At 41.2% G+C, this 22073-nt stretch overlaps 1 protein-coding gene across 4 annotated transcripts in view; it reads left to right on the top strand.

Moving 5' to 3' along the window:
* The window catches only part of LOC111144288 (DIS3 like 3'-5' exoribonuclease 2), a 359800-nt gene that overhangs the window by 164885 nt on the left and 172842 nt on the right, over positions 1-22073 (top strand). For all 4 annotated transcript variants that reach the window (XM_022498710.1, XM_022498559.1, XM_022498640.1 and 1 more), the window contains 2 exons: positions 1084-1184; positions 6434-6681. In XM_022498710.1, the coding sequence (XP_022354418.1) occupies positions 1084-1184; positions 6434-6681 (349 nt within the window). The remainder of the gene's footprint in view (positions 1-1083; positions 1185-6433; positions 6682-22073) is intronic.

Genomic DNA, 22073 nt, shown 5'->3' on the forward strand with positions numbered 1-22073 from the left:
CTGGAGTGGAGCCCACATGAATGCACTGTGACCCCTAAAATCCAGAAACTCCAGTATAGTTGGATAAGACTATTTTGTGGGGGAACTCTAAAGTAAGATACGAAAATACAAAATATTAAATGTTCAGAAGTGTGTAATTTGCTGCATTTGTTCATGAGTGGTTTTAATACTTCTGGTACAGAGCCTAACTTCCCTCTTTATTAGGGAGATGTGTTCAGTTTCTTGGGTGAATGTGCATTTTATAAGTTTCTTAAGAAAGGAAATTAAACATTTAAAGACATTAAATACTCTTTATATAATGTCATTAAGAAAAGCCAGGAAAATCAGGGTTGGCTTATTTATTTATTTATTTAATAAATATAATCTATTTTCCCCCATTTTGTTTGTTATGGCTGGTACCAAAGTACTTTTAAAAGTTAACATTTATTTTGATTTCAGCAGATGTGCATAATAAATTAACCTATCTCTCTTCTTCACTGTGGGCTGGAGCAGTATTTCACATCTAGTATGTTTGGCATTTTGACACCTAACCCATTTAGCTCAGTTCAGCGTAGTTCGATATCTCTACTTATATGATGCTTAGCATTTGAATAACGTTAAATAGCTCAAATGTGGGCCCCTGAGTATAAGCACATTCATGCAAGTTGGTGATGTGATTGACCTTAGCTGAGTCTCCGGACTACTGTGGGCTAGGGTTTCCTTTTCTGTAAAGTGAGTAGTTTAGGATAAATAAACGGTGCTCCAAATTTAAAATCCCACCTGGCGCCTGGGTGGCTCAGTCCGACTCTTGGTTTCAGCTCAGGTCAGGATCTCCTGGGTCGGGACACTGAGACCTGCATTGGCTCCCTGCTCAGCCAGGAAGGAGTCTGCTCGGAAGATTCTTTCCCTCTGCCCCTCCCCCCACTCACGCTCGCACACTTGCATGTGCGTGCTCTCTCTCTCTCTCTCTCTCTCTCTCTCTCTCTCTTAAAAAAAAAAAAAAAAAAATCTTAAAAAAAAAAAAATCCTGTGAGTCTGTATGCCTACTAGATAGGCATCTAACTGATTCCTCATCTCTCTTTTTCCTCTCTCTTCTTATTTTAGGAAAAGAGGATGCTGATGCTCCCGTTACAAAAGATGAGAGCACCTCCACATCACAGGACCCAAGAGCTTTACCGGAGAAGTCGCTGCAAAGATCAGCAAAGGTCATTGCCCACAGATTTTCTGCATATGTCCAAATGACTGTCACCTGAGCTACCTGTCAGAGGGGTCTCATGCAATTCAGTGGGAGCAAGGAATCATAAAAAGCTAATATTTTGTATAACTTTAAAGGGATACATATATGTTGATTTGCCTGTGTTTGGATGAAGGTCCACAGACTTTCCTTTGTGTGTAGGTATGTTTACTGAAGTTCTGCATTATCTTTTTTTGCTTAAACCACACTCATAATGTGACATCTTTTTTTTTTTTTTTTAAGATTTTATTTATTTATTTGACAGAGAGAAACACAGAGAGAGAGGGAACACAAGCAGGGGAAGTGAGAGAGGGAGAAGCAGGCTTCCTGCCAAGCAGGGAGCCTGATGTGGGGCTCAATCCCAGGACCCTAGGATTATGACCCGAGCCGAAGGCAGACACTTAAGGACTGAGCCACCTAGTTTCCCCTAACGTGACGTCTTTGATTTCCAGTTCGGGTTATGTAAAGTGGAGTGAGAATTTAGGCACTATGTGAAACAGTACGAATGTAGATGCCTTCTATATTCTTAGTTTTTTGCTTCAGTTTTTTTTATTGTTGTCATGTCCACATCAAATTCAAAAGTAAGTTTTTAATGCCTTTTTTAGTTTTCCCCCAAGTATTTAATTTAGTTATTGTAGACACAAAAAACTGCTTTTGCATCCTGTCTGTTGTTTTGCATAGTTCAGTTTTATTTTTCAGTTATATATGCTAGTGGCATATTCAGATATGGGATCAAACACGGCTGACCCTAGCTGTGCAGAAGTGGTGGTAGAAGAAGCTTGTGGTAGAAGAAGTGGTTCAGTGGGTGGTAATAAGCAGGAGGCTTTCTCTGCCACAGACCCCCTTCAGCATGTTTGACTTGCGGGGGTAGTGTTGCCCCTCAGTCTAGCACCTCTTGCAGATTGACACGAGGAATTTCTGAATTATATTACATTTATGTTACCCTCAACTGCCTACCAGTTATTTTAATAAGCATTTTGAATACTAACCATATACCCATATACCAGGCAGCATGCTAGGTATAGAAGATTATAATGAATGGAAAGCCTGTGGGCTAGATCTGGCTTATAAACTTGTGTTTTGTGTGACTTCTGCAGCATTTAAAAATTTTGACTAAGTAGCTTACTAAAAAAAAAGAGAGAGAGAGAGAGACTTCTGGCTTCTCGTGATGAAACAAAACATCCGACAACACTGGGCCACATTCTTCAATGACTTTAGTCCGAGCTGAGTATAGGCCCCCCCCTCTGTAGGTGGAACTTGTGTTCTGCATTTTGCTGCTGCCCCCTCAGTGGTACTCTTTCTCTTGCTGGTTTGGTTTGTTTGTTTTGATAGCTTCTCAGTGAATTCAGTAAAAAATCACAAGGCAATGCAGCACATGTATGGAAAATTTACACTGTGACCAAGTCATTTCTCCAACTAATGTAGGAATCACAGGTGATGTCAAGCTACTTCATACACTTCTTGTGCTGTCAGATATTAAAACAAAAAGCAAGGGCTTCTAGTTCAGACAAGTGGGCATAGACTCGTTTCTCCTTGCTCTTTCCTGGTAGTACAGCTATAAACCCTGGAAAATAACAGGAGGCAGAATTCCGAAGGGTGAAGAGAGGAAGGCAAGTCAGTTAGGGACTCCTCCCTCCTCCCCCAGAAGTAGGAAATGACTGGGGAACACCAGTAAGGAGGATCCTCCCCCAACAGGTATATGGTCCAGGAGACCTTTTCCCTCATGGGTCTGAGACCCTGCTTTCCCAGCCAGAGACCCTCGGCACACAGGCAGCAGCAGGGTCCTACCACAACTAACAACCTGGATGGGAAGTTTCTTTGTCCCTGCATGGACGTGAATCTGTTCCTGATCCGTACTGGAGAGACCAGGTGGCCAGCCCTGAGGAAGTTCTCCTCACCCCCTCAGGCAGTACTGGCAGAGAGCGGCTGGAGCCCCAGTGGTTGCATGTCAGCCAAACATCAAAATACTACTGTGCAGTCTTTGCTGATGAAATTGTCATTGGAACTAGAGCCCACAAAAGTAGTTCAGGGTCTCTGTGCTAAAATAAGACAGGGTGACCTGCCTTCTAAAAGAAAACATTTCAGTAAGACCTTGCATCTCCCAACATAATAGTCAAAAGGTCCAGGTACAGAAGAAAATCGTTCATTATACCAAGAACCAGGACATCATCACCTGAGTGAGGAGAGACAACTAACTGATGCTGCCACCAAGACGGTGCAGCTGACGGTGACTTGAAATCAGCCATCATAAATACGCTTCAACAAGCGATGAAAAACTCAAAACAAGTGAGAAATTAGAAGATCTTGGCAAAGAAATAGAGGTTATTAAAAAAAAAAAAAAAAGAACCAAGTGGAAATTACAGGACTAAAAAACACAGGAACAGAAATAAAATACTCAGAGGATAGGCTCAGTAGTAAAGGTGACTCAGCATAGAATTAGTTAACTTGAGAAGAGATCAGTCGAATTTACCCTGCTGAACAGAGAGAAAATAGACTAGAAAAAGTGAACAGAGCTTCAGGAAGTTGTGGGACTATAAGGTAGATTCAGCATTCAGACCACTGGAGTCCTAGAAGGAGGGGAGCATCAGGAGAGTGGGGCTTATAGACTGTGCTGACTGGGAGCAGGTTAAAAATACCCGAGAGATTTTGAGGTTGGAGCAACGATTATATAACATGAATGTGTGTAGAATGGTGTCCATCTTCTATCTGCATCATTGTAATTCTCCTCTTTCTTTTTTTAAAGATTTTATTTATTTATTTGACAGAGAGAGAGATCACAAGTAGTCAGAGAGGCAAGCAGAGAGCCTGATGTGGGGCTCGATCCCAGGACCCTGAGATCATGATCTGAGCCAAAGGCAGAGGCTTAACCCACTGAGCCACCCAGGCGCCCCTATAATTCTCTTCTGATGGACTCCATAGCTTGTGTTTGAGGTTGGAGAATAGCAGTGGCCAAACTGTCCCAGAATTGAGGATTTTCTAGGGTGAGTGCAGTGGAAGGGGAAGAGAGGTGAGGCATTTGACGACAGAGGTGAGAGGACTAGAAGTGCTGGAAGATGATGTCCCTCAGAGGTAGGAAAGGATTTAGGCTGAAGAAGTAGCAAACAGACACAGAAAGCAGGCTGCGGTCAAGGCGCCAGTAGGCTTGATGTGGTGAAGAAGCCGTGGAGCAGGGCCCAGGAGAGTAGGGGACCTGGGCAATGGGTCAGTCTGAGATGATTGGGATTAGATCTGAGGATGCTGAGTGGTGGCCGTGAGGATGAGTTGCCAAAATGGAACGGAAGTGAGGGCCACTGGTACTGAGGAGGTATGGGGACTGTGAGGGCAAGACAGTGGCTGAGTCATTCACTGGGAAGTGTAAGCCAGGTACTGCAGAGTAACTAGGAGGTCTGTGGATGACAGTAACAAGAAGGCGACAGCCTGAACCATGAAAGGTTGCAGGCATACACACGAGGTGGGAAGAGTATGGTCTGGATGTGACAGCACAGGAAAACAAGGGCCTGAGCGTGGAGAAGGAGCAGCATCTGTCCAAAGGGCCTGGGACAGACAAACACACGTGAAGACGCAGTCAAGGATTCCTGTACAGAGGACACAGCAGCTTGTTCAAAACAGTGGTGTTTTCCAAGGAGGAAGGAAGGGTCAAGAGAATGTAGAGCCTCTCACGGGACTGAGATTTGCGGAGAGGACAGATGTACTGCGGGGTAGCAACCAGGTGTCCCTGGGGCAGAGGAGAGGCACGCTGCCTGGTTGGAGGCTCTTGGCAGACAGACTGAGGCCCCATGTGGAGTCAGAGACACGAACAAGAGCGGCAGCCAGCTCACCAGTAGTCTGGACCTTTGCTCAGTGGTCAGAGTGGAATGCTGGCAAGTAATTTGGTGAGCCGGTCAGAGTGCAAACTGTCTGCAGTGGGAAAGGGGAATAGTTCAGGGAGAAGAACTTCCCAGGGTGGGTGAGGGGATTCACCTTCTTCGAGAATGCGTCTCTCTTGGTGGAAATAGTATGTCCTTGTAATGCTGTGGTGGCCTGAGTCTTGGCCTGGTGAAATGAGAGAATGGGTTTAATGTTGGAAAGAAGGAAGGTGAAAAGGTTTCCAGCCTTTTTGTTTTTTATTTTTATTTATTTTTATTTATTTATTTATTTTTTTAGAGAAGGAGGTAAAGAGGGTGAGCAGTGGTGGCTCAGTAGGGGGTGGGGAGGAGGGAAAGAGAGAATCTTAGGCTCCACGCCCAGTGTGTTGCCTGATATGGGGCTCAATCTCACAACCCTGAGATCGTGACCTGAGCTGTAATCAAGAGAGCCCCAACCTAGTCACCCAGGCACCCAGGTTTCCAGCTTTTAAGGGCATAATAAAGACCAATTCCTTATTTATGTTTAATAACATTTTTTTAAATAGATAATAGCTTTTTCCTGGAGAAGAAAACTCAATCTTGTAAAATAACTTTTTTTTTTTAAAGCAAGTCTTCATGTGAGAAAAATGTAATGCAGGGCAAATACTTGGAACCGTACTTTCTGCTAGAGTCTTACATACGTCCTTAAGACATAGGTCTTTGTTATAAAAGCAGTTTCACGGGTGACTGGGTGGCTCAGTGGTTTGAGCCTCTGCCTTTAGCTCAGGTCATGATCTCAGGGTCCTGGGATCGAGCCCCGCATCGGGCTCTCTGCTCAGCAGGGAGCCTGCTTCCCCCCCCTTTCTCTGCCTGCCTCTCTGCCTACTTGTGATCTCTCTGTCAAATAAATAAATAAAATCTTTAAAAAAAATAAAAAATAAAAGCACTTTCATGTAATATGTCCATGTATTGCATGGTTTGCCTTGGATAACCATGCTTGCTAAATACTTAAGTTGTTGCAGCTTAAATATGCATCACTTAGGGGGCCACGTGGGTGGCTTAGTTGGTGAGCATCTGCCTTTGGCTCAAGTCATCATCCCGGCATGCTGGGATCAAGCCTCACGTCGAGCCCGCATCGGGCTCTCTGCTCCTTCTGCTTTTCCCCCTCTGCCTGCTGCTCCCCCTGCTTATGTTCTCTCTGTCAAATAAATAAATGAAATATTTTTAAAAATATGTGCATTATTCAGTCACAGAGCATCACTGAGAGGCCCTTCGTTTGGACCTAGAGAAACTGCTGGGCCTAGCTAGTCGACCAAATAATATCTTGCTGACTTCTCCCAACTGTTATCCAGCCCTGTAGATAAACAAGATTTGACTGTATCTTTGGTGTTTTCAGGTGGTTTACATCTTGGAGAAAAAACATTCCCGGGCAGCAACTGGCTTTCTCAAACTCTTGGCTGATAAGAACAGTGAACTGTTTAGGAAATACGCCCTGTTTTCTCCCTCGGACCACCGAGTGCCTAGAATTTATGTGCCTCTCAAGGACTGTCCCCAGGACTTTGTGACCCGGCCTCAAGATTATGCCAACACACTGTTCATCTGCCGCATCGTGGACTGGAAGGAGGACAGCAATTTTGCCCTGGGGTAGGTGATCTCTGGCAAGAAAAACCACAGAGCGCACACAGAGCTCAGTTTTGGTGGCCTTTTGGTAAACGCTTTTGTGTATTCTGATTATTATTTCTTTATTAAAACATAGGTACTTGGCATATTTGGGTCCTGGTGTTTCAGAAATTGTTCTTAGCTATCACTTTGGTCACCTGTAGGCTCCTTGAATTGCCAGGCAGTCACCTCTTTTTGTTTTTGGTTTGGGATATAAAACATAAGCACATTGTGAATCTCTACTTGTTTCCCATTATGTCATGAACCTTGTTTGTACCTGTGAACTGTGAGGGATTTATTGTATCGAACAATCAGACTCTTCCGTTCAGATGCTAGTGTTAAAATATGCAAAATTCCAGGCATTCCAGGGGACCTCAGTCTCTGTGCTTTAAAATATAAAAATGAGGGAGCATGGTGGGGGAAGGGGTGGGAAGGCTGGGTGGTGGAGGTGAACAGGTCAGTGGTGCCTGGGGCCCTCTTGCAGACCAGTTTGTGTATTCCTTTAGCTGGTGTCGCAAAAAGCAGGTCTTGGACCTGGAGGAGGAGGATTTGTGGCCAGAGCTGCTAAATAGTGGCAAGATTGAGATTTGTGTCTGAGTGATGCTGGCCAGACTGCCCTGGATAAATTCTCTGCTACGCCCGTTTCACATCCAGCGGGGGAACAACAATGTCTGCTTTCAGGTCCTGCACGTGTTCTCCAGTGTCAGGATGGGTGTCCGCTTTGTATCTTGGGAACACTGGGGCCAGGACATGCGGTTCTGGGCTGGTCACTGTGGAGCTGGTGTGACCAATTCCAGTGCGGTCATGCGGGCCCAGCTGTCTTAGTCAAGGGCTGTCGTTGCAAAACAACCTGACCAGTGCCTTCCAGGTCCTGGGACCATTGGCCAGGGCTTCTCATTAACGAAGGGCAAGTACCTCCCCAGCATTCTGGGTACTCCAGGATCCATTAGAGGATCCTACTGGGCCCTCTCTTCAGGTTCTGGAAATTACTAGAAGACCGTTCTTTCCTCAGAGCTACCTACTGCTGTTACAGGGCAGTCTTTGCCCTGTTGGTGAGCACAGAGGAAGGCTGGTCTTAGAGAGGGCTCTTTGCCTTCCCCGTGACTACCCTCCGATTCAGCCCCAGTCCCCTCTGCCCTGTCTCCTCTCCTTTCTGCTTTCAGGGGCTTTGTCGGTCCCTTTAGAAAAGACCTCTCATCTCAAGTAGAATCTCTTCCTTGTGGCTGGGAAAATTCCAGCCACCATGGGTGGCAAGCTTCCCCTCCCGCAGCTTCAAGGCTGGGACCAGGTCTTGTAGGTGAAAGTCAACCAGTTCAAAAAATGTTTGGAGACCTTCAGGGACCCCTGTGATTGTATGGTATATAACATTTTTTATTAATTTTCCACAAACATTGAGATAATAATACATCAGCAACAACCATCTGCCAATAATATGTAATTAATTTATTATTTTGCCAAAATATAAATATGAAAGTATATTTTAATGATGCACTTTGTTGGTATCTATCCTTCCTAGGTTTTACTTATGGTGTTAAAAATTAAGTTGCCTGACTGTAAGTAGGAAAGGGTACCATGTTTTTATAGAAGGTGGCAGAAACCAGTTAACTTAAATGTAGGTGATGTGGTCACAGAGCATCATGGATAAACCGCTTCATTTTGCTCTGAAGAAACTGCTGGCCCCAGCTGTTTGATCAAAAGCTGTATCTGTTGGGTCCCCTGGGTGGCTCAGTTGGTTGAGCCGCTGCCTTCGGCTCAGGTCATGATCCCAGCATCCTGGGATCGAGTCCCGCATCGGGCTCCTTGCTCAGCAGGAGCCTGCTTCTCCATCTGCCTCTGCCTGCCACTCTGTCTGCCTGTGCTCACTCGGACAAATAAATAAATAAAATCTTAAAAAAAAAAAAAAAAAAGCTGTATCTGTTTTCTTCTTATAATTGTATTCATTTTGAAAGAAAAGCAATAGTAAGTTTTAGCTGTATTTTTAGCCCTTTAAGATGGATGGTGTCTGGTTTATGCATCGCACAAAATGAAAACAAAGGTGTACAAGCTAGAGAAGTTTGTTATGACATTTCTGAGCCAGTTTGGTGACTTGCTTGCTGGTCATCTGACATGTACAGGATGGGCCGTTGTGGGAATGGTGGTTCTGAGAACCCACATTGGAAGGATGGCCACCATGCACTGCTTTTATCGGATTTGTTCAGTACCTAGCCTCTCATGCCTGGCAAAATAAGTCAAACCAGATCTGTGTGTTATATCTTGTGCCGTTTAAGAAACACTGTCTTGTGCCAGTTTTTCAGTGATGTGAAGATTGGTGTGATTTATATGATCTCAGAGCCGCTCAGGAGCAAGTCTGCTTTCTTTTTTGCTCTCAAGTGGAGTGATTGCAGTATCATCATTTTTAAACCTAACCTGTTATCCAAAGGTGACGTCAACCCCTTGAGTCCTAAATAGTCTTCTGAGGCTTGCCAGTTTCTCACCATCAGCTCCAAAGGCCTGATAACAGCTGTGCCACCTGGCCCCTGTTGATTGTGCCTGCCACACTCTGCTTGGCAGCGAAAAGGGAAGACATTCACATCAGAGCAGGAAATCCAACCTTGTCTTTTATCTGTCTTATCCCATTGTGTATAGTTGATTGGACTGCTTCCTTAGTCGTCAAGTTGTAAGGGTGTAGTCAAGAAATCTTCACGATGTGAGTTTCTCTTATTGCTGGAATGGTCTTACAGGTTCCTTTTTCACAGCTGTGCCATTACTTCATCAAGAACTCTTTTCCTTGCGGGCAAATTACAACAGTTGAAAAAGGACTCGGGTCTTTGAAGCAGCAAGGATAGTTGCAAAAAAGAACATTCTAAAATAATGGCCATATATTAGTCATGTTTTTCTCAAAATAAAAATATTTGAAGTTCTCATACTTGGATGGAAAACACTACGAAGTTTTGCTCTGCCTTCTTAGTATAAAGACAGTAAAAGTTGTCATTTATGGAAATAATGCCTTTTAAGATCTTAGTGAAGAAGAGAAAATTTATCTGAAGAAGAAAGAAAATGTGGCAGGCTCTCCTGATGAGGTTGTCAGATGGCGTCCCTCTTCTGAGGGGTCTGGGCTGCCACTGTTGAGCCTGGTGGGGGTTGCCTTGCCATTTTGTTCTGGCTATCAGTTACTGATCTTTAGGCACTGAGGTTACTGTTTCCCAGTCAGAACATCCTGGACTAGGATTGCCTGGGCCTGCTCTCTCATCTTTGCCAGGTCTGGACCAGGAGCACGAAGGTGGTGCTTGCTGTGGATGTGAGCTGTGAGCGTTTGTGGTCCACTTGCCCAGAAACTCTGCCCGAAAGCTGAGGTTAGCTGAAGTGGCTTCCTTCTGAGTTTCTTCCCTGCCCCTACACTCTGTTCTTAAAAAAAAATTTTTCTGCCTACTTGTGATCTCTCCCTCTCTCTCTCTCTGACAAATAAATGAATAAGATCTTTAAAAAAAAAAAAAGATTTATTTATTTATTTATTTGACAGACAGAGATCACAAGTAGGCAGAGAGGCAGGCAGAGAGAGAGAAGGAAGCAGGCTCCTCGCCGAGCAGAGAGCCCGATGCGGGGCTGGATCCCAGGACACTGAGATCATGACCTGAGCCGAAGGCAGAGGCTTTAACCCACTGAGCCACCCAGGCGCCCCCATTCTTAAAAAGTTTTGACCTTCATCTGTCTTTGTCATTGCTCCTAATGATTCAAACCCAAGGTCATTTACTTCTTCTGTAGTTAAATTCAGTTCATGAGACAGGCGTTGATCAACTATGTGTAAGTCCCTCTGCTATATTATGTGAGAAATAGGTAAACACGGTGTGGTTTCTTTATTCAAAGAAATTACAGCCTCACGCAGAAGGACTTGTCCGTAAATGTCAGAGGATTAATTTGATTCCAAGAAATGGAGTCCTACTTGAGCTAATTTAAATAAAAGTAGAAATTAATATAAGAAACTGGTGGTTCTCTTAAAACCCAGGGAAGGAAATGGAGGCAGGCCTCATGAGGATCTCAGAACCAACAAAGTGGCAGAAGAATCACAGCTTCTCTCTTGACGATCCTGACAAGTCCAGCCATCACCTGGTATCTTTTCTGTCCTGCTTTCTGCACATGAGCTCTGTGACTGTGTCGCTCTGCACCATAGCCGCCTACCTGCTCAAAAGCGTACATGGCCACAAAATGGCGCTGCCAGTCCCCTGCAGGTGACACACTGAAGTCTAGGTCATGATACAGAAATTCTAGGGTAGAAAATCTTACTGGTCTAGCCTGAGACAGTTATTTGCCCTGGTCAGTAATTTTTACCAGAAGCAGTGGTCCAAGGTTGCACGGTCCACTGCCTGGTCAGCAGGGACTGTGGGATTTGAGTCTCTGGGAATGAGCATGGATAAAGCAGACAGATTGAAGGGCCTCTTTACTCTAACTGTAGTACGAAGCAGAATGTTGTAAGTTCTTCCATAGGAATAAAGTAGTTTTCTGTAAGTCCAGAGGGCATGGGTGAAGGGAGAAATCCAGGATTGTTTCCGGGAGAACGGAAGCCTCTTTGCTGAAAGATCACTTGGACGGAGAGTCCGGAGTGAACAGGAGGGGACGGGACTGAAAGCAAACAGTCATAACGGGCTATTGTATTAGCACAGAGGAGATGGGGAGAATCTGAAGTAAATGAATTGCAGTGAAGGAAGCAAAAGGAATGAAAAGATTCAGGGGGGATGAGGAAGGTGAATTCTCCCAGAGATGATGACCAATTAGAAATGGGGCATGAATGAGAAGGACAGAACCTCGGGTGAACTTGCAGGCCTCTGACTTGAGTGTTAGGGAGACAGGATAGCGTTTCATCCTGATGCACTGTGAGCGGCCTCAGCTCCTACCTTTCCCTTCTCTTATACCTCATCGTTTGCCATTTCCCAAGCTGACTCTGTGTGTTCATAGCTCCAGATGTTTGCGCACTATGCTTGCTTTCCCAGCCTTGGGTTTCTCTTCTCCCTGCTGTTTGTTTTGTGAAATACCCAACTTTTAAACTTAACTCCCTTGTCCACTTGAAAAATGTTCCCTGAGTCCCCCTCCAGGGTGCTCCCATAGTTTGTAATACTACCATTATCGTAGCTCTGGCCTGTTTGCCTTGTAATTGCTTGTACAAGTCATCTACTTGGCCGTGAGTTCTTTTAGGACGTGGATACTCAGTGAACGTTTGCTGCCTGGTTAGATGGCTTTAAGGAGGCCATCCATCTTGGTGTCCCCTTCCATGGAAACTTTGCTTCTCTGGCAGCCTTAGTGGCACTTTGGTGCCTCCCACTAAGGGGAGACCAAAGACTACTACAGTCCCGGAGACCTTTGGTTGTTAGAAAGTTTTCATCTTGTTCTTAGCACTGTCATGAGAGATCTCAGTTCAGCCTTCTTACCTCTGTACATCCTATCTGCCACATTTGCGTGACTCTTAGTCCTGTAATGCCAGCAGAAACCTAAAGGTAATCTGTTTTTAATGAACCCTTGCTGGCTTTTAGGGATCACTACTGTTTGTTATACATACAACATATTTAGTACTTCTGTTTAGTACAAAGCTCTTGTCCGGATACTTAAAAAGCCACATTGACTTCCTCGCTGGAATGACTTATAATTATGTAATCAGATTTATGGTTTTAAGAGCTTCCCAACCCTCTTAAATCACGTTTCCCTTTAGAAACTCTTACAGTGGAATTCATGCCTATATTTTCTGAGACCTTTGTGAAATCTGCCATCCTAAAGTACAGCGTACAGTCACAGCCTTCCCCTTCCAGGATGTCACGAGCATGGAGAGATCGTAGTCACTTTCTCCTAGATTTGTCATGGTTTCTTCTTGAATATTGAAGGATAATTCTTGAAGAAAATGGAAAAGTTTTATAGGAGCTACTGTAGGGAACATGATAGTGTGTGTTGGCAACACTTGAGACGAACTGAAGATACATAATGTGAATTGACCTGGAGCAGATAGACCTAGTATTTACTCTAGCAAACTTTGGTAGCTTTAAGGGATGGGGAGGAGGAAAAATAAGTAGGCCAGTGCAAGTGTAGCAGGATGGGGAAATTTTGAGTTGAACATGGGATTGTCTAGGCTCAGTGGGAGACTGTTGAAATGAGGAATAGACAAGGGGTCACAGTGCTGCTCATTTAATGAGAGCAAAGGAGAACAGCTTCCACTGGAGAGAGTGACTGGGTGAGATGAAGGGAAGGGAAGTTCTGATTGATGAGGCTTGTGGTGGAGGAGGAAGTGGTTGGTCGGTGTGGGGGTGGGGAGTGTTGTGTGTTCTGGTATCTTCATCTCCCAGCTTTGGCCTGTCAGATGCCAGTTATCAGTCCATTAGAAAAATTTACTGACTGATGGAAGCAAATACTGTACTTTTACCGTGCCATTCAGTTTTGGTAGATGCTGAATTTCTTACGAGGTAGTTATGAATTGGGGAGGTGGTCATTAAATTATATTAAGTAGTATTTAGTAGGAAAATGAGATAGTAACTAGGTTGGTAGAAAAAACAGACAGGAGAAAATGAGTTTTATTGAGGCATAGCCTATAAGATTAGCAAATTGAAAAATAGCTCTCTCCACTCTTTCCCTCTTTGCAAAAGGAATATTCCATCTTATCAAGAGTATGTCCCTTATCTGAAGACTTTTCTGTAGAAGAGGCTGAGTTATAAGAAACTTAGACTTTATAAGTTCTTTTCAGAGGGTATGGCTTTCACTGGCTGATAGAGCAAATCAGGCTGAGGAGGGGGCTCTTTTTTTGTGACTGTTGGGCTCCACCTGGTGGCCTCTAAGGATCAGCTTTGGGAAAAGCTCCATCTTCAACATTGAGAGCATTCTGGTCACAGCAGAGCAAAAATCAGAGGGATGGAGGAGAATGGTCCTGAGCCAGGCTTCGGTTACCAAACTGTTCTTTCCCTTGTGCTGTGGGCAGTCATGAACACTTCCTCCCTGGCTGTCAGCTTCATCCGCAAATTCTCGTGCATCTTCTTGAAAATGCTATCTCAAAGTATGAGAGACCCGAGCTACCATCAGCCTTCTCTTACACTCCTTAAAGGCTTTCGTCCTGCTTTTTGCTCCCTTCACATCGACATTTGGATCTTCTGTCTCAGTCTTCAGGGCCTTCCCTAAAATCGTGCAGTATCGTTGAGCCTTTTTTCTTTTCCACATGCTGCTGTTTTTCACTGATCTGCCCACTTTCCCTGACATCCCCATTCCTTACTTGCCGCTTTCTACTAGGTTATGATAATGAGGCAGAAAGAGGGAAAATAACATGTTCTGTCCTCCTCATTATAGAAAATAATATATAACATGTACAGCCAAAGGCATGTTGTATTTGCCACACTTATTCTTTGCTGTATGTTGTTAACACAACTTCTGGGCCCCAGGAGCAGTTGGTGATGGATTGTCCTCCCCATGCAGCTTCTCCAGGGTCTGATACCACTGCAGCTGTTCACGTGCAGTTTCCAGCATGGACCAGTATGCATGAGAGCATTTATTTGAGTGCTAATCACTACAAGAATGTATGTCTGTCCTCCTGTGGATGGCCTCATTTTAAGGCTAAAACTTTGTAAGAATATGTGGTGCAAACAGGAGGATGGATGGTTGAGAACACTAATGTTGACTGTTAAGTGTTCTGTTTTCTTAAAGCAAAGAGGCCAACTTGAGGGACTTTTTTTTTTTTAAAGATTTTATTTATTTATTTGACAGACAGAGATCACAAGGAGGCAGAGAGAGGAAGGGAAGCAGGCTCACCGCTGAGCAGAGAGCCCGATGCGGGGCTCGATCCCAGGACCCTGAGATCATGACCCAGCTGAAGGCAGAGGCTTAACCCACTGAGCCACCCAGGCACCCTGAGGGACTTTCTTATAATCATTTCTTTTATCTGTAGCTGGTCGCTTCCCTCAATAAGTTTTTCACTTGTATATTACTTGGACCTAATGCATATTCATATAAAATATTTATAAGCACACAAACATACATACATATGTATGCACATACACACAACGCCTACCTATTAACTACAAGAAGTTAGGAATCTTGTTTCATCACTCTTCCCATTGATTCTATAGTAGGACCCAGTTGTAATGTCATTTATTGTGAATGGGAACAGTGTTTGTGGAGGAACTCTGGTGAGTGAGAAATATAGAGGTGGTAATCAATACAAATTACTCTAATGAGGAAAGCTCTTTATCTCAAAACTATTTATTGTATTATCAAAATTAGAAAAAAATTTAACTTTTTTGGAATACATATTTATATTTACTATTAAAATTCTTTAAAACAGGTACTGCTGAAAGTAAAAAAACTTCTAGAATTTCACCCCAGAAATAATCACTATTAAGGGATTAATGTATATTTGTCTAAAACACTTTTTTAAATATTTGCTAACATTCATTGCGAAACACATTTCCCAGATAAAAGTGTATGTGTAACACTTATGTAATTTTTGAATATTGATAATAAAACCAACCCACTAACTCACCACCCAGATTAAGAATTAGATCGCAATATTGTTAAAGCGCCCTGTGTTCCTCTCTAGCCTGACCACTAGTTTTTCCCCAGGAGGTAACCACTTTCTCAAACATGCTAATCAAAACGTGTTTTTCTTTATACTTTACCTGTATTTATTATCCCTGAAAGTATTAGTTTTGCTTGTTTTCAACCTTACAAAGAATACCGTGCTACATATATTCTTCTGTGACTTGCTTTTTTCATTTAACATTGCTTCTAAAATATATATTTTATTATTTATATTTTTCATTCATTTTAATTCATAATATTTCCATCTCCTGAAATATACCACAATTTATTTATCTAGATGGATATTTGGGTTGAACTAAAGTTTTGCTGTTAGAAATAATGCTCCTATGAACATTTCAGAGCTTACTAACTAAAGTTTCTCTAGACTCTACTTAAGGGAAAAATTAATGCGTCACACGTATGTGCATGTTAAGCTTTACAACTTTTTTTTTAAAGATTTTATTTATTTATTTAACAGAGAGAGATCATAAGTAGACAGAGAGGCAGGCAGAGAGAGAGAGAGAGAGAGAAGCAGGCTCCCTGCTGAGCAGAGAGCCCGATGTGGGGCTCGATGTGAGGCTCGATCCCAGGACCCTGAGATCATGTCCTGAGCCGAAGGCAGAGGCTTAACCCACTGAGCCACCCAGGCGCCCCAAGCTTTACAACTTTATAGCCAAACCACTTTGCACAGTGGCTGGCTGCGCCTGTTTTTAGTCCTACTGGTAGTATGTAAGAGCTTCTGTAGCTTCACATTCTTAGCAACACTGGGTATAGTTAGACTCTTCCATTTTTGCCATTCAAGTGGGTGTAAAATAGTATCTTGTGACCATAGTTTATATTTTCCCAATTACTAATGAGATCAAGCATCTTTTCATATATTTATGGTCATTATGTTTTCTAGAAAATGTCTTCATATCTTTTACATTTTATTTCACAGTCAAGTTTTTGTTTAGGTAAATTTTCAGAAATTGCAAAACGATACAGAGACTTCCTATATACCTTTAGCCGGCCGCTCCTTATGTTAACATCTTACATTACCATAGAATATTTATGAAAACCAAGAGATTAACCTTGATATGATACTATTAAGTAAAGGTATAGAACTTATTCAGATCTTACAAGTTTTTCCGCTAATATCCTCTTTTTATTTGAGAAACTGGTCCGGAGTCCTACATTTCAGTTAGTTGTCACATTGTAGTTGTTCCAGTTTGTGACAATTTGCCAGCCTTGTCTTTCATGACCTTGGCACTTTCGAGGAGTGCTGGTCAGTGATTTTGAAAATGTTTCTCAACTTGGTTTTGTCTAACGTTCTCTCATGATTAGATTCAGATTAGGAATTATTGGGAAGGATACCACAGAGGCAATATGCATCATATCAGGAAGTACATGATGTCACTTTGTATTACTGGTGATGTTAACCTTGATCACTTGGCTGAGGAAGTACCTGCCAGAATTCCTAACTTAACTGTTTTCCCCTTATAATTATTAGATTTGGAGGAAGTTTTTTTTAGGTTCCCAGTTATTCTGTTTCTGCTTTAACTTTCACCCCCTCATTTTAACATTCATTTTTTGGGGGGGCTGTTTTACTTGATTTTTTTGAGTTAAAAAAGTATTCTAGGAAGTAATCTTTTTAGCAGTTACTGGTAGGGAAAATATCCTCTCTGCAGTTTATGACTTGTTTTATCATGTTACTAATGTTAACTTATGAAGAACAAGCATTTTAAGTTGTATTTTCTAACTTTTTGACACTGGCATATAGAATTACAATGAACTTTTGTATATTAATCCTGTACCCAGCCATCTTGCTAAATGCCCTTATTTTTTTTTTTAAAGATTTTATTTATTTATCTGACAGAGAGAGAGAGGTCACCAGTAGGCAGAAAGTCAGGCAGAGAGAGAGGAGGAAGCAGGCTCCCTGCCGAGCAGAGAGCCTGATGTGGGTCTCGATCCCAGGACCCTGGGATCACGACCTAAGCCGAAGGCAGAGGCTTTAACCCACTGAGCCACCCAGGCACCCACTAAATGCCCTTATTAATTTTAATACTTTGGACAGAGTTTTCTTTTGATTTTCCATGTGGAAAACCACATCATTGGTAAGTAACAACAAATTTATTTCTTCCATTCTAATCCCTATAACTTTTATTTCTTTTTCTTATCTTCCTAAACTGGCAACTCACAATTGAAGAGAAGATATTTTCTCCACTGATAAGTGATGAAAGTTCAATTTTGAATGAAAGCGATAGTAGCAGGCCTTTTTTTTTCCCTGATATTTTTGAAATGCTAATATTAGTAATTTTGCTAATGTGGCAACTAGTTTTCAAAAGATCTAGATACCTAAATACATGTCTTTGGGTTTTATTTGTTTGTTTTTACTATCTTCAATTTTCTTAATTTTCCTTTGGAGTTTCAAGGAGGAATTGTACGCCCTTTTTCCAGGCCCAAAAGCATTAGTTCATTTATTCACTACACCGTCATGTTTTGGGCACCTAAGATGAACAAGTGTCAGTGTAAGATACGGAAATAATGTTTCTTTTCTTTAGGATGATCCTCTTCATCTGTTGGTAGAGAAGAGGAGATGTACCTAAAGCACTATGACACAGCTAGAAAGTAGCATGGGCCAGAAAGGACATAAAACCAAAGGACAGTGATAGCACTGAGAAGAGAGATCTACTCTGGAGGACAGGATGACTTCCTGGCCTTGCTGCTATATTCCATGAAGGTGAAATGAACGTGGTACGTTTTGTGGGCCTACTTCAATATGGAAGCCATAAAGGGAGTGCCTTTAAGATAGAAATGAGGAAGAAGAATAAGAAATAAGGAAGGAGCTACTTATAGTATTTTTATGCTCTGGAACCAATAGTATCTTGTCAATGTGTAGTAGATACTTGCAAGATATATGATGTGAGCGGTGCTGAGATTTTATTTTTGGTAATAAGAGTGTTACATTTTTTTATTGCAGAGTGAAGGATGGGAAAGAGAAGCTTGCTTCTCACAGAAGATATTTTTAAGTATTTTATATTAGTTAGGATGCTTTTGACACCATGTGATGGAAAACCCTGACCCAAAGTGATATAAATTTAAATAAGGGAACATAATATTTTACATAGGTGGAAATACAGAGGTTTTGTAGGTTCCAGGACTCAGTGACTTAAGGATGTTGGCCTTGGCTGTCTTCAGTGATCTAGTAGTAGAATCTCTATGGTAGTGAACGTGGCGGCCAGTACGGTCAAACTACATGCTTTCTTGATCACATCCAGCAAGGAAGGGGAAAAGCCTATCCACCAACCATGATATTGATCATAGTCTCCAGGGGACCCATACCCTGATTTTAATAGAATAGTGAAGATCTACCTCTGGAGTTGAAAATGAAATGAAACCCCCATATAAAAAAGGTTAGGTTTCTGTTAGAAAGGAGGAAGGGGGGGATTAATGTTGGGCGGGCAACCAGTACTGGGCATCACAGGTTTTTATTGGATTATAATAAATGCTTCTATGTATTTTTAATTAAAAAATGTTACAATATTATAGGAAGTTTAGAGAATGGGGAAAAAGTCACTCATCATCCTTTCTAAAATAACGAACACCGTTTTTAGCTGTTCCCCTTCAAACTTTTCATAAATGTTTTTACATAGTTAAATTATATTATACTTTTGAACATTTCGTGTTTTTGTTTTATGTCAGTATTTTTATGATGCTACATTTTCCAGTTATTTATCTAAAGTGAATAATAAACAAATGAACAAAAATGCTATGATTCAGTTTATCATTTACCTTTTAGTGAAATCTAGATTATTTCTTTTACTCCTTTGATTCATTTTTTTCCCATCTTATTTTATTTTATTTCTTTTCAGTGTTCCAGCATTCATTGTTTATGCACCACTCCCAGTGCTCCATGCAATATGTGCCCTCCATAATTCACTTTATTTTTAGAACATTTTTAGATTCATAGAAAAATTGTTAAGATAGTACAGAGATTTCTTATATACCCCAGACCTAGTTTCCCCTATTATTAATATATTAGTATAGTACATTTGTTACAGTTAATTAACTTTAATGTTATTAACTTTAAAGTTTAATGAATTTTAAAAATTATTAACTGAGGTCCATACTTTTTTTCAGAAATCCTTGATTTTTAAGAACTGAATGTCCTTTTTCTGTTCCAGGATACTTATACATTTAGCTGTTGTCATGTCTCCTTAAGATCTCTTGGCTGTTAACTTCGAAGTTATTTTTGAAAGACATATTTTAATGTGGAGTAGGCTGATGTATGGTCTTTAAGAGAATCAGCAGACATTTTGATGCAACATTGAATTATAGCTGTCCAAAAGGAAGCAGCCATCTTTTATGATAATGATGAGAAGACAGAAACTTAGAAAGCTATAATATTTGAACTATAACATATGAAAGAGAAAATTACTTTCAGTATTCATCTTAAGGAAAACTTACACCAAAATTAAGAAAATGAAAGCAACTGAGGATTTAGAGGAGAGGGGTTGGGGGATGGTTAGCCTGGTGATGGGTATTAAGGAGGTCACCTATTGCATGGAGCTCTGGGTATTATACATAAACAGCGAATCATGGAACACCACATCAAAAACCAATGATGGACTGTATGGTGACTAACATAACATAATAAAAAAATTTTTTTAAATGAAAGCAAACCCTTCTGTAAGACAGACGATGTATAAGTCCGTTCCCTGGTAGGTTTTGTTTTTGTTTAGATCCCAGGGTATTTTGATTTTTAGGGTAATGGCAGATGGCAGAATTTATGAGTAAAGAGACAGCATGAGAGTCTTTCTGGGACATCTAAAGCCCAAAATGCCTAAGCTCTTTCAGCACGCTGACCTGTTAGATTTTTGTCTCCTGCAGGCTGTGCTCAATTGTATCTCCAATGAAAATCTATAATAAATTTATTTAAATAAGGTACTTGAGAAATATTCTCTGGAACTTAGTAAAATAAATGTTAATTACTACTAATAGAAACTTGGAGTCATTGATGACATTTGGAAGTCATAACCAAAATATAATTTTGTTTTTATGAGCCATATTGTAATTTTAGTAAACAAAGCAAGATTCTTTGGATTCAGAATATAGCCTAGTGAAAATTTGTGCTAGAACAAAAAGCACCAATAAAATAAAAGAGTTTTTTTTTTTTTTCATTAAATTTCAGTAAAGGTCCATTCAATAACTGATATGACTTGTTTACACAATTAATATTAGGTCCATCTTCACCTGCCTACTTTTGTCATCCTTCCTTCTCACCTTCCCTTCCCCACAGAGGTGGATTCAGGACTCAGCACTAGGTGTCTTTTTTGGAGAAATTTCTCCATCTCTGGGAGGCCATAGTTCTTCATCTAGTAGTTTTTCAGAAAAGGTTTATGAAAACTGTATTCTGTTCATTCCTTTTTGTATTTAGAAATCCTTCATCTTCAAAATCCAGTAATGTCACTAGACTGTGTTTCTTTCTTTTTTTTTTTTTTTTAAATATTTATTTATTTATTTATTTGACAGAGAGAGAGTTCACAAGCAGGCAGAGAGGCAGGCAGACAGAGAGGAGGAAGCAGGCTCCCCGCCGAGCAGAGAGCCCGATGCAGGGCTCGATCCCAGGACCCTGAGATCATGACCCGAGCCGAAGGCAGCGGCTTAACCCACCGAGCCACCCAGGCGCCCCTAGACTGTGTTTCAGTGGTGTTTTTCTGTATTAGATTTCCTGAGACATGGCATATATGCCCTTTCTTAGAGTATAAAATTTCTTTTATTTCAGGAAAGTTGTCTTAGTATCTTTGAAATGTTTTCTATTCCATGTATCGATAGTTCCTTCCTTCAGGAATACCAGTTGTGTTAATGTTGGATCTCTTTCATCTGCCTTTCATATCTGTCTGTTTTCTCTATAATCTCTTAAAAATTCTTTTTACTTTTCAATTTCAATTCTCTCAACTTCTGTCAAGCTATATCTTGATGAACCTTTTTTTTTTTCAGTCAGTTCTTCATTAGTTACCTCCTGTATGACCTTCATTTTTGTAGTGGGTTTATTTTTTTTTTCTACTTATTTTCTAGGTCTGAAGCACTAGTTTTTATTTCCTTTGTGAAATTAATTTTTTTTTTTATTCTGCACCTGCATCTTTACTTCGAGTTCTTTCCTTATAGTGGTGATATAGCCTCATGAATATCTTTGGTCAAGATAGTAATTTCTGTAGCCACATTCTTACAGGGTATTTTTTTATCCTTCTGCAATTTCTTTTCTTTGCTTCTTTCTTCCTTTTAACATTCAGTGTTTTCTTGTTTAATAGAATGCCCAGAATGTTGCCTTTCCATCTTTAAGTAATGAGGTCTTCCCAGATTTTAGTATTTTGTTTTAAAAGTTGAATATTGTAAAATGCCTTTTGTTCAAATGTTTAGGCCCTTTTCTACTTCAGGCATAAGATCATCATTTTGGGCCACTCTAATGTCACCAAGTAAGAATAGGGCGGCCAGTGTGCTTTAAGTCTACCTTACAAAAACTGGTATTGATGCTATCACCACATAGAAGAATATGTTTCTTTTCATGTTAGTTTCATTCTCTAAAACCTCTATATGATCTACGTCATTGTGTATACTTCTCCCAGAAACTATGGATGCTATTTGATTTTATGTATAATTAATTATTTTATGTGATTTTTAAGTACTGTAGGGGGGAGAATCTTTTTTTTTTTTTTTTAAAGATTTTATTTATTTATTTGACAGAGAGAGATCACAAGTAGACAGAGAGGCAGGCAGAGAGAGGGAGGGAAGCAGGCTCCCCGCTGAGCAGAGAGCCCGATGCGGGACTCGATCCCAGGAACCTGAGATCATGACCTGAGCCGAAGGCAGCGGCTTAACCC

Source organism: Enhydra lutris, unplaced genomic scaffold, assembly GCF_002288905.1.
Source record: "Enhydra lutris kenyoni isolate GAN:26980312 unplaced genomic scaffold, ASM228890v2 scaffoldscaffold1, whole genome shotgun sequence".
NCBI classification, from domain to species: domain Eukaryota; kingdom Metazoa; phylum Chordata; class Mammalia; order Carnivora; family Mustelidae; genus Enhydra; species Enhydra lutris.